The 16,101-nt window shown below is 35.2% G+C and overlaps 1 protein-coding gene across 9 annotated transcripts in view; it reads left to right on the forward strand.

The window, feature by feature from the left end:
- Positions 1-16,101, forward strand: part of PDLIM5 (PDZ and LIM domain 5) — a 191,896-nt gene that overhangs the window by 102,467 nt on the left and 73,328 nt on the right. For 4 of the 9 annotated variants that reach the window (XM_057725807.1, XM_057725808.1, XM_057725810.1 and 1 more), the window contains exons 4-5: positions 11,582-11,624; positions 13,574-13,665. In XM_057725807.1, coding sequence (XP_057581790.1) covers positions 11,582-11,624; positions 13,574-13,665 — 135 coding nt within the window. Of the gene's footprint in view, positions 1-11,581; positions 11,625-13,246; positions 13,666-16,101 lie in introns of all 9 variants that reach the window. The other 5 variants (XM_057725811.1, XM_057725809.1, XM_057725812.1 and 2 more) reach the window with 2 other exon arrangements.

Consider the following 16,101-nt stretch of genomic DNA (forward strand, 5'->3'; position numbering starts at 1 on the left):
CTTTTATTTTTTAAATTTTATTGATTTATTTATTATTTTTGGGGGGTACACCAAGTTCAGTCCTCTGTTTTTATACACATATCCCCGTATTCCCTCCCTCGACTCCGATCATTAACTTTTAAATTCCTAGACTCTGAGTACTCAAGCTTTTTAAAAAACCTAAGCCCACCCCGAATTATTTTTAAGTGTTAAATAACTGGAAAAACCTAAGTTTAGACTATAAAGAATGAAAAGTTTTCATTTCTGTGCTTTACACAAGACACAGACTGACTTTGTTTTCCTAATAAGGCTGTGCTAAATGTTGGAATGCTTGTCCCCTTGAATTTTATTGAAATACCTAAAAATACCCACTTTACTAAAAAATTTTGCAATTGAATGTGCTTAGCCTAGATAAGAATAGAAAAAGAGATGTATCCGGGAAAAGTTAGTGCCAAAATTGTGCCTCCAGTATTAGCATAGGACAGAGCAATACAGGTGAGCCTCAAAGAGCATTATCTTATTCTTTGGATGTTGAAGAACAAATTAGATATTTTGCTATTTTCCATTTGTATTCTGTTTGTCTTGATGTATTTAAGATTTGGGGCAAGCTTTAGTCCCTCTCTCTTCCCCTTCCTTTAGTTAGTAAGTAGGCTCGTGCAGTTCGAACATATTTATAGGCTAATTTATTGCTCAGTGCTGTATTTAGATTTACTCTGAGATTTGGGTTTAACTTTCTTGCAAAATGAAGTACTGTATTTAGGAATACATTTCTGTCACTTAGAGGAGTGAAAGACAAGGTCCCTATAGTGGTGTGAAGTAGCTTATGTGTCCTGGCTCCCAGTTAGCTCTCTGGCTTCATCTGTCACTGCTCTTTCTGCTTTTACTCCCATTCTAGCCCATTGGCACATTCCTGCCTCTGAGACTTTACACTGGCTCTTTGGTCTGCCTGGAAGACTCTGCTTCAGATCTCTGCTCAGATTTCATCTTATAGAGGCCTTCTCTGACTCCTTCATATAAAACAATGTATCTCTGTCCCTGTCCTGCTTTATTATTCTCCATTACACTCATTACCATGTGACATTCTTTGCTTGTTTGTTTTTAGTCTGAGTCTTCCAAGTAGAATGTAAGCAACTTCCAAGCAGGGATTTTGTCTCTAGTATTCATTACTGTTGCCGAATCTCCTGCAGCATAGCCTGCTTTGTTAGGGGCTCAATAAATATTTGTGGAATTCATTAATAAATTAATGAAATAAATTAAGGAAAATATATAGAGCAAGTATTGTCCTTGAACTTGAAGTGGCATTAGATATAATACACATTGGTCAGGAATGAGAAGTGCTTGGTTAAAATAATTTGTAGTAATAGAGAACCCATACTAATTGTAACAGATCTGTAGGGTTCACAGGAGTTAGATTCTGACCATAACATAAGGGTGTGTGTTTGTTCATAAAAGTATAGGCTGATTCAAGAAGAACTGAACCCTATTAAAATGTATTATTCAGTGACTAGGTGTATATGAGTGTATGTAGCTAAGCCAAATTGAAAAGGAAGCATCATGGTTATTTCTGTAAACTTAATGTGCAGTATGCACCTCTGTATCACAGGGCACACATTAGATCGGCAGTGTTATTTGTGCTGGGTTTTTGGTAGCGTATCACCATCAATAGTTATAATGGGGACTACGATGCCACATACTTTATTTTCTCAAGATCGTCAGGAAGAAGATATATAAACGTGAGCTTCTTGACACATAGCCATAAGATCTCATGATGTGGTATCTTGGGATCTGCATGGCCACTTTGGAAGCTGGTTGCTGTTTTGATCAGAATACCCAGTTTAGCACCATAGGTGATGTTCATTAAGGAACCTCCAGCCCCATCCTGCTGGAAAATGAAGTTATTAAAGAATTCTTATTCCTATGGGGAGAAATATTCCTCTTCTCTGGAACAATAAGGAAGAATGGACTTAAGGGGCTTGTTTGTTTTTGCATGTTTATAAACCTTTACCTTGGAATTTCCTGAAGTACTTAAACTTTTACTTATGTGTATATTGTTCATGCTGTAAAATGTGTACTTTCTATAGATCCGAAAATCAGATGGGTAGATAGATGTCCACATATATCCTCTATCTCTGTATATCTATATGTTAACTACATATATACACATATATGTATATATTGCCATGAATAACCTCAGTTTTTACATGAATTAAACCAAAAATGGCATTCTATAAGTAACATGATTGAAAAATGAAGGGTTATTAGTTAATAGAAAATTAATACTTATTCATTGTTTGAAAGCATTTCTAAATCTTTGAAGTTCTTTACCAAAGTTACTTTTATGACTTTCACTTTGATATTATTTCTAGAAGGCAGAGTGTTAGAGTTGCATTTAAAGCATCCGAAGGACTTGGGTTCAAATCTTGACTGCCATTTTCAAATTCTGAGTTGTGGTCAGATTATTTAACCTATTTGAGCTTCTCCTTCCTTCTCTTCCTAAGGAAGAATAAGTGAGGTAATTTATGTAATGGGCCAAATGAAGTTATTGGCATTTGGTACATACTCAATAAGTGATATTTTCTCCTTAATTTCTAGTCTGTTGTTGTTATTTTCTCTCAAAACTTATCCTGGTAGATAATTTGGTTTTGTTATAACAGTATATAATCAGAAACGGAGAATAATGTCCAGAACTCCAGGGTCAGATCTTCTGCATAAGGGGTAGAAAAGTAATGTCACAGCCTACTGTGTGCCAGTCACTGCTAGGTGTGTTAAATACATGACCTCATTCTATCCTCAGAATAGTTCTACAAGGGAAGAATTACTATCCTTGTACTAGCAAAGAACCTACAGAGTAGCTAATTTATTTTGTTGGTAACCTAGGCTTGCAACCTTCCTTTAGCTATTTCTCCTGTTTCTCAAAGTATTCCTCTATCAAGGAAGAGCTTGATAAGAGAAAGCCTGACTGTGAAAGGTAGGAAGATCTCTCTGTCTGTATAACACTCTAAGCTTTTCCTAAAGGGAAGAAAAAAGTAAGTAGACCAACATCAGGGTGTGAATTGAGCCTGCTTATACTGCTTTTATCCTCCTCTCCGGCATCTGACCCTTAGATATCTGTGAAAATCCAGTTATGCGTATGGTTTCTTATTGGTGCCTACTCTCTTAATATGAATTTTAACCACATTTGTTGTTCAAGGGCATTTTAATAATGTCACGAAAGAGCCAGAAAAATGTACAGGTATAAGTGGAACTCCTAATTTTTCACAGGCAGACTATTTGCTTTGCAAATCCTATTAGTTTCTTATTAGTAATGAAGTACTATGTTGGTAAAAAAAATTTTTTTCTCCACCTGATTGGAGCTGGAAAGGAAGATATATTAAATAGAAGTAATTATCACTGTGCCCTAAGGAAGATATAAACCTAGTAGGTTTTGAGTGAATGCAACTTTGTTATAGATTGCTTGTTTATATCAGTCCTAAAAGTAGTATAATCATGTCTGATATTAAAGTATAGAATTTTGGTGGAAAAGAATGGAAAGAAGGAGATTATACTCTTCAGCTTTTCTCACAGAAAGCATGGTGCACCTTTTTTAGTTTAGTTTTTTTTTTTAAATTAAAGAAAAAACCATTACATTACTAATAGTTGCATTTATAATATGTAGAAGCAGAAGATGAGAGAGGTTTTTAGTAGCCTTTATCATGTATTAACAAAGGAACTGAGGTGCAGGGTTAAAAATAGTGCTTAAAATGTCATCCTTAATTCAATGATATTAAACCTGTTCCTTCACCAAGCTTCAGTATCAGTGTCCTGTGGTGTGAATTTTATTTGAATGGGTAATTTGGGAGGTTTAGATGGTTCATTAAGTGGCAAGTAGTATGAAAGTTTGAGGTAGAGGTGTTAAGAGGGATTGAAAGGGTAGTGTCCTGCAACCACAGAAAGAACAACGAGAAGCTCAACTCTCATTTCTTATGCCAGTCAGTGTCTGTACAAATTGTGATCTGAGGTTTCCCATTACGCCGAATGGTTGTGTGAGGTTTAGACTCCAAAAGAGCCATGGTCATATAGGATATTTCCTAGAATGTTTATTACAGTCAAAACCATAAAATAATCTAAACTAGGGGTTGGAGAACTATGACCTACAGGCCAAATCTGTCCCCCACCTGTATTTATAAATAAAGTTTTATTGGAACACAGTCACACTCACTCATATTTTGTCTGGATCATCTTGCTTGCTATCAGGGTGGAGCAGAGCAGAGCAGAGTGGTTGAATTTGCATCTTGGGACCCACAAAGTCTAAAATATTGACTGACTGGCCCTTTACAGTAACGTTTGCCATTTCTTAACAATGAGGCATACAAAATAGCCTCCTTGTATAAAAAACCCTTTATTGAAATAGTTTTTTCACTCTAAAAGAATTTTACTTATAATAATGAATTATCCTGAACTTTGAAATTCCTTTTCTGTAACGTTGAACACAACTAAAATATATAATCTCTTCAACATTCTTTTTTATAGAAATTATTTTATAAATACTAGCTAGAAAAGTGCATTTTTTTTCTTTAAATGATGCTGAGGTTATTTGGAGTGTGGACATGAGGCACAACAGACAGATGAAACTTTCTTCCCTGATAAAAATGTTCTTGTGGAAATAAACATAGGGTTAAAAAAAAGGAATAAATTTCTTCCATCTAGAATCAAGTAGAATAATGGGGAATTTTGCATTTATCGCTATATAAAACTACCTTATTGGCTTATTATCTGCCTCCTCCATTAAAATATAGATTCCGGCCAAGGACCTTCTTTGGCTTGTTTATGACGGTATTCTGAAACCCTGGAACAGTGCCCACGGCTCAATAAATATTGAAGACTGGGCAGATGAAAGGGTGATCTCAAGTGAAGGATATCAAGTAATATATAAAACTGTCACCAAAACTAGTTATTTAAACTGATCAGTATTCAGTTTGCAGTTCTAAAGATCTTAATAGCATTGAATTGGTGAACTTCAACCTTAGGAAGGAAAGTAGCGTATCATGAGATGAAGAAATACTTGTTAATTCGTTGGCTCCTGCTAAGTGAGATGGATATATTAGAGGGAGGATAATGTGGAAATCAGCATTAAACTTTTTAGTGGTCCAAGTTGTTTAACATTTCTAGACTTTATTTCTGAAATCTAAGCAATACATTGTATGTAAGGCCTTTAATTCAGTATTGCGCTCCTAATGTCAAGACCCCAATAAATGGTAGCTGTAATGCTGACGCTGATCCTCTCATTGTCCAGATAATGGGAGATATGTTATCATTTTAACATCTTTTCTCCCCTATCCCCACCCCCTTTTCTTCCTCCTTGAAAATACTGTAACCACGAGGGTCAGGGAAGCTCAGAAGTCCTTTCTTTCCTTCCTCACTCTCTCTCTCCTTCTGTGGCTTGATTTAGAACTGGCTGCTGAAAATTTCTTCTCAAGCCCCATCAACTCCTGTAACCACCAGAAAAGGATCTTTACACCAAAGTCCTTTCCCTTACTGAGGGAAATAATTATCCAGTGGTAACCGCCTGTTGTGGATTTCTCAGAGCCACACCCAATTTCAAGCCAAGTCCCAGCAGAGGAATCCCCAGTGCTCAGATGGGCTCCAGCAGTTGCTTTGCTTCTTTTCTTTTTACCTTCTTCTCCCACTCTTCAAAGTCTGTCCAGCTTTGTGTTATTTCTTCCTCTCTAGAGGAAAAAATATACTTTACTTAGTACTCATAGTAAAATAGAGAAAATGCAAAGAGAGAAAGAAAATGAGACTGTGTATGAATGCATGTGTATGTGGTGAGTATAATTTTTTATAAGCTAAAAGGTGTTATACAATGCTGATAATAACTCTTTTGTACTTTTTGTTTGTAGAAAAAATAATCTTTACATGTTCTCAAATCATTTGGAAAAAACCACTGATGCATTGCCATAAGTGACTTAAATGTTTAAGGTTTGAGTTTTTAGGAAAGCCGACTGACTAGAAGTACAATTAAATATGGGGAAATGGTTTAAAGAGACATCCCTCTGCACACTTCAGTGCTCACTTTTTTCCCCTCTGGAGTTGCTTTGTTATTGCAAATTGACAACTTTGCAATTAAAGTGATTAATGATGTGCCCTAGTGTTTATGGGTCCTGAGGTCAGTGAGCCCAAAGATGGCTGTGCTGTGGGAAACTTAGATAGAGCTCATCTCACGGAAGATGAACTAAGAATCCTCCTTTTTTCTGTATGATTGTTTATGAGTTAAGTGTATTAGATATGGTTGAAGGCATCACCAAGACATAATGAGTAATGTGAGTAATCTTTATCAGTCCAGTTCTGTTGCATAATTCCTCATTCTTAAACAGTAATGTGAGCGTTCATTGGCGACTTTTATTAGCTAAAAATGTTCTTATTCAGCAGTATTAGAAAATTCATTGAGTGTTGATACAATGCAGTTTTTCATGATTCCTTTGAATCTAATCTTTAACAGATCTATCGCTTATTTATGGTATTTTTCCTGTACATTTTCCTAACCAGGGCATCACAATTCTAGTTTTGAATACAACATTGTTACTTAGAACTCTTTTCAACTGTTCAGCCAGAAGTTCTGAAACTGGTTGTAACGCATGAGGGATTTTTATTTTGGATACTGCTCTTACAAAAATCAATCAACTTTCAAAACAGATTGCTCTAGCCACACTGATGGCTTTGTTCTTTGAATTCCGTGAGCTGAGGATAGTACCGGGCCAAGGCACTAGTCTCTCCCCATCACGGCTTACTCCATGTACAGGGGCTTCGCACTAAGGGAAGAGAGAACAATAAGCAAATTGTTGGGCCCGTGGCACCAAGCCATTGCCAGGATCTCTGCTGGTTGGAAACACACCACACTGCATAAAAGTGACTTGTGACGTTCACTGTGGTTGCAAGGGAGATCTATTATCCCATTGCATATTTCCCAGTATTTGAACAGAAAAATGTAGGAATAATTTTTAATAATTATACATCAATTTTGAAAACTTTCTTTTAAAGTCATTATAAAATTATTTGCTTTTAAGTAACCTGTAACATTTCTAAAGTAAAGGAGCAGATGCTCATTATAGTATTGTTCTAAAAAAACAAAAGGCAACTATAAAAATTTTAATTTTGAGAAGTAGCTTCCCTTCTTCATGTATTAGGATTTTCTCCTCAGGGAATACAGGAAATATGTATTTCAGTTTGGTGAAGGAAATAAGATTTTCCTCCTTAAACATTGATTAAATTATGCTCAGAGCCTTTGGGTATCTCATTTTAACAGAGTTCATGAAAGCACAAGCTCAATAAGAAAGATTCTGTATAACAAAAGGTTTTGAGGATTTTGTGGATTGTAATGTTTCTTTCCCTTAGTTTTAGCCACCTGGAGGAGACTTAAGAAATCTTTTCAGACTGACAAAGATTTACTCTCTTTACTGTTTCCATTTCTTAGAGGGTTTTTCTGCTCTCTTAATTCCAACCTTGAGAAAGGTTTCCTAAGCAAATGAATATTCTAAAAACAAGTTCCAAAAATGAGTGTTCTAAACTCCAGATGGGCGTGGACAAAGATCCACAGTATTTTCTTCTTGGGCATTTAAAGGCTTTGAGTAGCGCTATGGCTATGATGCTTATGTAACTTTAACTTCAAGTTTTCCAGAAATCTTTGATAACAGAACCTTTTTTGCGGGGGAGGGGGGTTGTGATTATGGAAAGTAGTTTTCTGTGAAGCGTGCTTTGAGAAATAGTCTTACTAATTATAAAAAGTGGCATGTGTACAGTGCATAAAACATGAAAAACACAAAAGAGAAGAAAACAAATATTCATAGAGAGCTTCTACTAAAATGTTGGTGTGTTTCCAACCACTTTTTTCCATTCATTGATTATGCTGTATATGCTATTTTATACTTTCCTTTTTTCACTTAATATCATAAAGTAAGCATGTTATCATGCAATTCAGAATTCTTCCTAAAAATGATTTTAATCATTGCGAAATGTTCATTATTTGGTTATATTACAGTTAACCATCTCCTCATTGTATATTTAATTGGTTGTTTCCTATTTTTCACTCTTATAAGTTATACTGTAGGGAATGAATATATTTATACATAGTCTTTTTCCTATTTTAGATTATTTCCTTATGATAGACTCCCAGAAGTTGATTTAATAAGCAAAGGGCATGAGCTCTCTTCAAGGCTTTTTATAAATAAATGCTAAATTATTTTCCAAATGAGCTGTAATAATATATGATTCTTCCAGCAACAGTATTCTTACAAACATTATGCATTAATATTTTTTAAAAATCTTGACACATTTGAAAACAAAAGATGTTGTATCTTTTTATTTTGTTTTTTTGTGTAGTAGTGAAGTTTGATTTTTTAAAAAACTGGTGTTATTTCTGTTCATTAATTTTTCAGATTTTCATTTGTCATATATTCTAAATTTCCCAAACCACAATAGTTTGTGTTGTAAGGATATGTAATCACACTTAAATATAAGATTTATATACCCTACTGATCTTTTAAAATGTAACTAATGTATGTTACATTACATTATAGATTTTATATACTATTTTTTGTGTTAAAAATGCTTTTCCAAATATTTTTAATGTGGACAGGTTGACTTCTGTTTATTCCAAAAAGCAAAATAACACACTACAATGAAGGCCATTTTAAACAGTAGCATTCAAAAATTACATGACTTAAACTGTGAGCTCTTGTAAATATTCAGACAGAGGTCAGGTGTATATCTGATTGGCATGTGATAGAGTAACTCTAAGGAACCTTTTAAGTTTTAATGATTCTAGGACTCATTTGGTAGTTATTTAAATATTTAAACCAGAACTAATTTTTATTGCATCTAGTGTCCACTCTTTCATTTGGCATTAATTATAAACCAGTCTTTTTTTTTTTTTTCATCTATAAAATGGTGTTTGTGTTTTTAACGTGTAATGGACTCAATCCTGGAGTTTTGAGCATAGATTGTTCCTCTTTTCTTTGACTGCTTTTCTTATTTCATGTCATTGCACTTGTGGAACGTTATCAGAAGGCAAGCAGGGCAGATATTCAGGATTCAGTTTAATATTTTTTGTGAATTCCATATTTTAAGAAGTATTTTTATAGAATTTTCAATCCATAAAATATGTTAAGGCTCGTTATTCTATGCGTTCTCAACAAACTAAGAGGTTGGACCCCAAAATTAGTGACAACTAACCATTCTGGGGCTTTTGTTGTTGTTGTTGTGAACACTGTGTAAATAAGAACTAACACCTAGAAGAAAACTAAGGGGTTTGTTTTCATAGACATAGAATGTATGTGTTTTCTTCTGTTTGGAAACCTAGTGACTGTTAAAACATCACCTTTTGCATAAATTGTTTTTGTGTTGCTAGAAGAACTCCGTGTACCTTTAAGTGTCCAGATAAAAAAGCATACAGTCCTCTCTGTTATGGCAAAGTTTCAATCATGTCTTGGGTGGCTTTAATAAGCAAATCCTTTGTGATAACATCTTATTGTGAAATTTCAATGAAAGGAAGATTCCACTGTTCTGTACTTGAACTTGTTTCCTTTGCTTGTTATAATAACCCTACAAGCTAAAAGAGAAATTGTCTGATTGAGAGCACACATGGAAAGTTGTGCAACTGCAGAGTGTAATTCTACATGGCACTAACCGAATGTTAGCATCCATTGTGGTCTCTCATTAGATTAGCCAGTTATTCAGTCCGTGCCTGCCCTGGCTAACCAAATTAGTTGTTATTGGAAAATTCAGTTGCTGCTCATGGTTTGCAGCTCAAAATTATCACTTATTATTTACCTACTATGGTTACATTTCTTTTTTTTTTTTAAGCTCTTTATTGGAATATAATTGCTTTACACTCTTGTACCAACTTTTGAGGTACACAAAAGTGAATCAGCTGTATTTATACATATATCCCCATATCCCCTCCCTCCCGCGACTCCCTTCCACCCTCCTTTTCCTGACCCTCTAAAGCATCGCCCATCATCGGGTTGATCTCCCTTTGTTATACAGCAACTTCCCACCAGCTATCTATTTTACTTTTGGTACTGTATCTATGTCTATGCTACTCTCTCACTTCATCCCAGCTTCCCCTTCACCCCCTACCCCCCACCCCAGCCCCATGTCCTCAAGTCCATTCTCTACGTCTGCATCTCCACTCTTGCCGTGTCACTGGGTTCATCAGTACCATTTCTTCAGATTCCATATATATGAGTTAGCATATGGTATTTGTTTAATCCAAAAAGAAACATGTACCATAATGTTCATTGCAGCACTATTTACGATAGCCAGGACATGGAAGCAACCTAAATGCCCATCAACAGATGAATGGATAAAGAAGATGTGGCACATATATACAATGGAATATTACCCAGCCATAAAAAGGAATGAAATTGAACTATACGTAATGAGGTGAATAGACCTAGAGTCTGTGATACAGAGCAAAGTGAGCCAGGAAGAGAAAAACAAATACCGTATGGTTACATTTCTTGAATTCTGCACTTGCTGTCTTATCCTCAGTCTTATGTGATATAAGAGGAGTCAAACTGCTTCTGACATTATTAAACATAACAAGTACCTTAGTACTGGAAAAATAGCCTTTAAATCATTAGAAGCACTCCAATCATTTAGTTACTGTCCTTGACTACAGCCAGTGTATTGTAATATATAAGGACTGTTGGCCTTAGCGCCATCCTAGAAGTAATTTACTTTATCTTTGAAGTTCCTCATGTGAAGAATGGGGATAATGATAGTTGCTACTGATTATTGGTCATGATTATATGAGATAATTGCTCCAAATCAATTATCATCATTATTAGTCCATGCTAACCAAAGGACAGTGATAATACAAAAAAGCATAGATTAAAAATAATAGTTTTAATATGAGAATAGTTCTGTGCATGGATTTTTGTCCTTCTTTCCTGTTCTCTCCTTTCCACATTTATTACTGATGACCTGTTACATGCCAGGTGCAGTGCTGTTATAGACACAAGTGGGGCATGATCATGGCATTCACTGAAATTATACCCCAGTGGAAGAACTTAGAGTTTGGTTTTAGCAGAACAGATCCATTAACCCGCACTTAAGATTATAAATATGAAATTAATACTCATTCAGTGACCCAATTCAACCAGAATTTATTCAGTATCTTCACAAAAAACTTCAATGTCTTCTGGGCATATTCATGGGTGATAGGAGAAAAGGCAGATACTGTTGGAGATGGAGATGCAGATTATTTGTTTCAGGAACCACTCAAAGATCAGAAAGTCATGTTTATTTTACCTTACCCTTTTTGGTGGGGAATAGCCTTAATTTGAAGGTTAAACATGGATGCATTAGCAAACAGGGTTGGCATTTGTCTTTCTCATTTGAGTGGGTAGAGAACTAATGAATACTTAGTGTATGAGGTATTGGATCTTACAGCATTTGAATTGCATGAACTAATTAGTAGATTGTGAATAGTAAAACCATGAATTACGGAACTGTAAATTCTGATGATTTAGTATATTAAGATATATAATAATAATAATTTCATTAATAAGAAGTTTGCAAAAATTCATGTTTTTTTCCTTTTTTTCTTTTTTTTCCCCCTCAGAGCCTCTGCTACACCCAAGCCTGAGCCGGTTCCCGTTCAAAAGGTGTGTTTCTAATCGAACATCACCAGGATGTTATTTGTCCCTCTTGAACCACTGTCTCCAGCCATACTGACAATTTATAGTTTTCGATAGTTTTCCTCACAGTTCTTTTTCTTTAAAGATGACAGGGGAAAGTGGAAATCAACACATACAGAATTATCATCTGTAATTATTCCTTATTATTTAAACATTATTTCCAGTGTCGTATATTATAACTCATATCCAGATTTCTTACCTTCACTTTTAATTTGCCTATCTTTATTCACATAATCTAAAGAGATTAAATAAGTGGTTACCAAAGATGAATATCACAAGAAGTCTTTAATAGCATCTTATTAGTAATGTTAATGTTTTTGAATTACATTTTCAGAGTATTCTTGGATTAGGTTTTTGGCAAGTACCCTTTTTTTCTCATATACATCCTCAAATTGTCCAAAACCATTGTTCATATACATCTGGTTTTGTGCTTTTGGGGGTTTTCTCCTTAATTTTACTTGTGCCTTTCCATTGAATTTACTTATATTGATTCCTGGAGGCATGAAGCTACTTTATCCCCCTCAGTTTTATTATTTCTGTAAGATTAATTTAGATTACTTTTTTTTCCTTCAAATTGAACATAATAGAGCCACCATTGTATGCTTCTTAAAGAATTTGATTGTTTTTCTTTTGAGATGATAGGGACTTATTCTTGCATGTTGTAGAAGCTTAAGCTGTTGTTTTTGGTTTTTGGTTTTTTTTAACTTCATACTTACTTTGGGATAGGGGTTTGTGTACACAAATTCTGTTAATTTTAGGAGGAATTGATCTTTCTTAGTTGTTATTTTTTTCTTCGATGGCAGTGAAGAAACATCTAAGATCTTTTTTTTCCCCCTCATGTAACTATTAAATATTTATTTTGGAAAAGGGAAGAAGTTTTTTCCGTCTTTAGTGATATCTCAAGACATTCCAGAGAGAGAAACAGGTGGATTACAGGAAAGGGAAAGGATTAATTTTGTTTTGTTCATTTGTTTGCTTTTTTGGTTGTTTTTTTAAGGAGCAATTTCTTGATTCAATATAATTAATTAGAATGTGCACATTTCTGAGTCAGATGACAATGAACATTCCTTCAGTTTTGTTTTTTTTTTTAATTGAAGAGTTAGAAATGTGTTACTACTTCTGCATGAATCAAATAATTGTACTCTGGAGAGTAATTAAACATGTTTGAAAAATGAAATTATAATTGAGACTGGATATTTTAAAATACATGTTTTGGTTAGTGATGTTCTGTTTACTGTGGGGTATTTAAAACATTTTCCTTTGGAATAAGTCTAAATTGGCACTTATGTTGGCCTTTAGGCTTTTTGATAACTTTCCTAATCTATTTCCTGAATAATTTGAACTCCTTTCATTTTTATTTAAAAAAATATATCTACTCAGTATGTGCATCTGTGTTATGCATGTTGGGACCAGTTAGCATGCATGCTGTGTTATGTCAGCTCATTGTTCTTATCTGGAAACGTGTAGAGTTTGGCCTGCTAACACGATTGTGTTTGTCTTTTTACAAACTAGCTGTGTGTTCTTTTCAGTGGATCTATTTTGCATGTCTTTGGTGTGTTTTTGTGTATGTTTATTTTTATTTTACATAGGGAGAACCTAAAGAAGTAGTTAAACCTGTGCCCATTCCATCTCCTGCTGTGTCCAAAGTCACTTCCACAACCAACATGGCCTACAATAAGGCACCACGGCCCTTTGGTTCTGTGTCTTCACCAAAAGTCACATCCATCCCATCACCATCGTCTGCCTTCACCCCAGCCCACGCGACCACTTCATCACATGCTTCCCCTCCACCTGTGGCCGCTGTCAGTCCTCCCCCATTCGCTGCATCTGGACCACATGCTAATGCCAGTCTTAGTGCTGACCAGCGGTCATCTGCACTGAGCGCTGGTAAACCTGCAGTTAATGTCCCACGGCAGCCCACAGTCACCAGCGTGTGTGCCGAGACTGCCCAGGAGCTAGCGGAGGGACAGAGAAGAGGATCCCAGGGTGACAGTAAACAGCAAAATGGGTAGGTGGCCAAGGGTGCTTTCTGCTCTTATCAAAACTCTTCTTTCAGGCAATTTCCAGGCAACACTTAATCTCCATCCCCCCCACCCCCAAAATCAGCTGTTCTTTGAAAGAAGGGAGATGAAGTTTCATTTGCTTCATTAACATGTAGCTTTATGTTGTATACAATACAGCACTTTCTGCAAGGTGATTATAGGTTAATCCAGACCTAATTATGCATTTTGACCTGCTATGAACCATGTAACAGACTCTGTAACTCTTTTTCTCCAAGTCCTGGCACAACGTGGAGCAGCTGGCCCTTATAATGCAAGGCAAATCCTGAATCTTTCTTCCTCAATTTTTCCATTCTTTTATGAGCCACCAGAAGTTGAAACAGAATGGTTATAGTTGTGTCAGCTTATGTATCTCATGCTAAAGACAGGAAATGCGAAGTTTGTAAGAAGTTTTTTTTCTGGGAATTGGTCTTAAGACAGAAAACAAATTTAGTTTTGACTCATGTCTGTGTATGATGCATTAGCTTAGGTCAGCTAGCTAAGCAACATTCTTTTCAGATAAACATGCTGGAATTTAGTCTTAAAAGCAAACAGTAATGAGAGGACAGTAACATTAAGGGATGCTTAAAAAACATCAGAAGCAAATTAGAAAATGTTTTCATTGTAGAGATTTTTCTCAAATGAATGGGTTTAAAGCAGTGGACACTAAATATATAATGTTGGCAGAACTTTTTGAAAATCCATTCCTTATAATTTTCCCCTTTTTATGGTACAGATTTTTAAAAAATTGGTTGAAGTCTATTTTCAGCAGCCACCATTTAGAGATAGTTATTTTATGCTTTTTGGAATCCAGGGACCATACTTTAAGCCAAAGTCATTTTTATAAAATCATTTTGATCATATTTATTGTGACAAAAGTGTCTTTTAAGAGGAAAACAAAAGGAAATAATCTGCATGCGTGATTATTTTTACCAATGCTGGTTCCCAAGAAAGTATAATTAAAATAATTGTGTGGATAGGTCCTTTTTGAGATAATCCCTTCTGAATGTTAATTCATGTCATGAAGAGGCTGTGCTTTCATAGCACGGCTGCCATGGCAACTTGGGGGCTTTGACAAAGAAGGTGGCAGGGTTCCAGGCTGCTGCTGAGAGAAAGGAGCAGGTCTGGAAGGACAGCTCCTGGGCCCTGCATGGGGTTTTGTGGTTGTGGGTGGTTTTGGAAAGTTTTGATGTATATATCGATGAAAACTAGTGTCCTTCAAAGAAAGTTATTTCTTCTTTCATGTCAGAAATCGTGTTGAGGTGCGTTTGGTTGTATTTGTGGTTGTTGTTTTTGGTGTGTCTATTTTAAGACAGTAGATTTTAAAGTAATCAAGTAGGTACCTTGAAAAAACAGATGCTGCCTGTCAAATGCTAGCCCCACAGAAAACTAAAAGCAAAGTTTAGTATGTTTGTTAACTGTCAGGTTCAGGAGAAGAAAAGTCCTTTGAAGGAAGCATTTGAGTTAAAATCTTTTCTCCTTGCTAATGTGTCTTGAAATTCGATAAGGCTTCTTAACGGAACATTGTAGAGTTCAAAGCAAATTAAGGTTATAGGAAAATACTACATTGAAAACATATAAAAATACCAAGCTGAAATTTTGTGTTTTATGAGTGCAGCTTTGGTGATTAAACTTGAAATGATTGAGAGCTTATTATTTTCCAGTTGAACCTGTAGGCAGTTGGTATAGTTACAGGGTCTCTACAGTGGCTTCTTCATCAGTCGACGTTGGTTATTGAGCACATGCCTGGTGTTCAGCACCGCACAAGATTCAAGACAAAAGGGATTATTACATATTTGGCATCATTAACAAGCAAGTTACTGCTTTGCATTCATAAACTGATTGCATTTAAAAATAGCTTCATTTCAGATGTTGTCCAGATGTGTTAGTGTAATGAAAACTTGATTAGTCTCAAAACAAAGTGTGGTGTCTGTGACATTCTAAAACAAATTTGCAGTGCTCTTTCTCTTACTACATTTAGACCAGAAAAATCAAAAATAAATCACACATTTTACTGTTTACTAGTCGGTGATGTGTCATTTTGAAGAGCAGGTGTTTTGTGATATTGATGAATGTATTTCCTGCATCAGGTGTCAAACTATTTTCCTGAAATCACTGTCAGCCTTTTTACTAATTATGTGATTATTAAATTTTCCACGTTTATTGTCTTACAAAAGATCTGCAACAAAACTCTTTCACAGTTGAGAGTTGTTATTTTTTATTAATTACATTTTACATTAAAACTAATATATGCCAGTAACCAAAAATTTAGGGTTTTAGAAGGATGTAAAGTTAAATGCATGTTATCTTTTTCTTCAGAGCAGGAGGACTATTAGTTTTTAAGTGATTTATAAGCATCCCACCCAAATTTATCTAGGATTAATAAATATAAGACACAAACAAGT

This window comes from Hippopotamus amphibius, chromosome 3, assembly GCF_030028045.1.
Source record: "Hippopotamus amphibius kiboko isolate mHipAmp2 chromosome 3, mHipAmp2.hap2, whole genome shotgun sequence".
Taxonomy (NCBI): Eukaryota; Metazoa; Chordata; class Mammalia; order Artiodactyla; family Hippopotamidae; genus Hippopotamus; species Hippopotamus amphibius.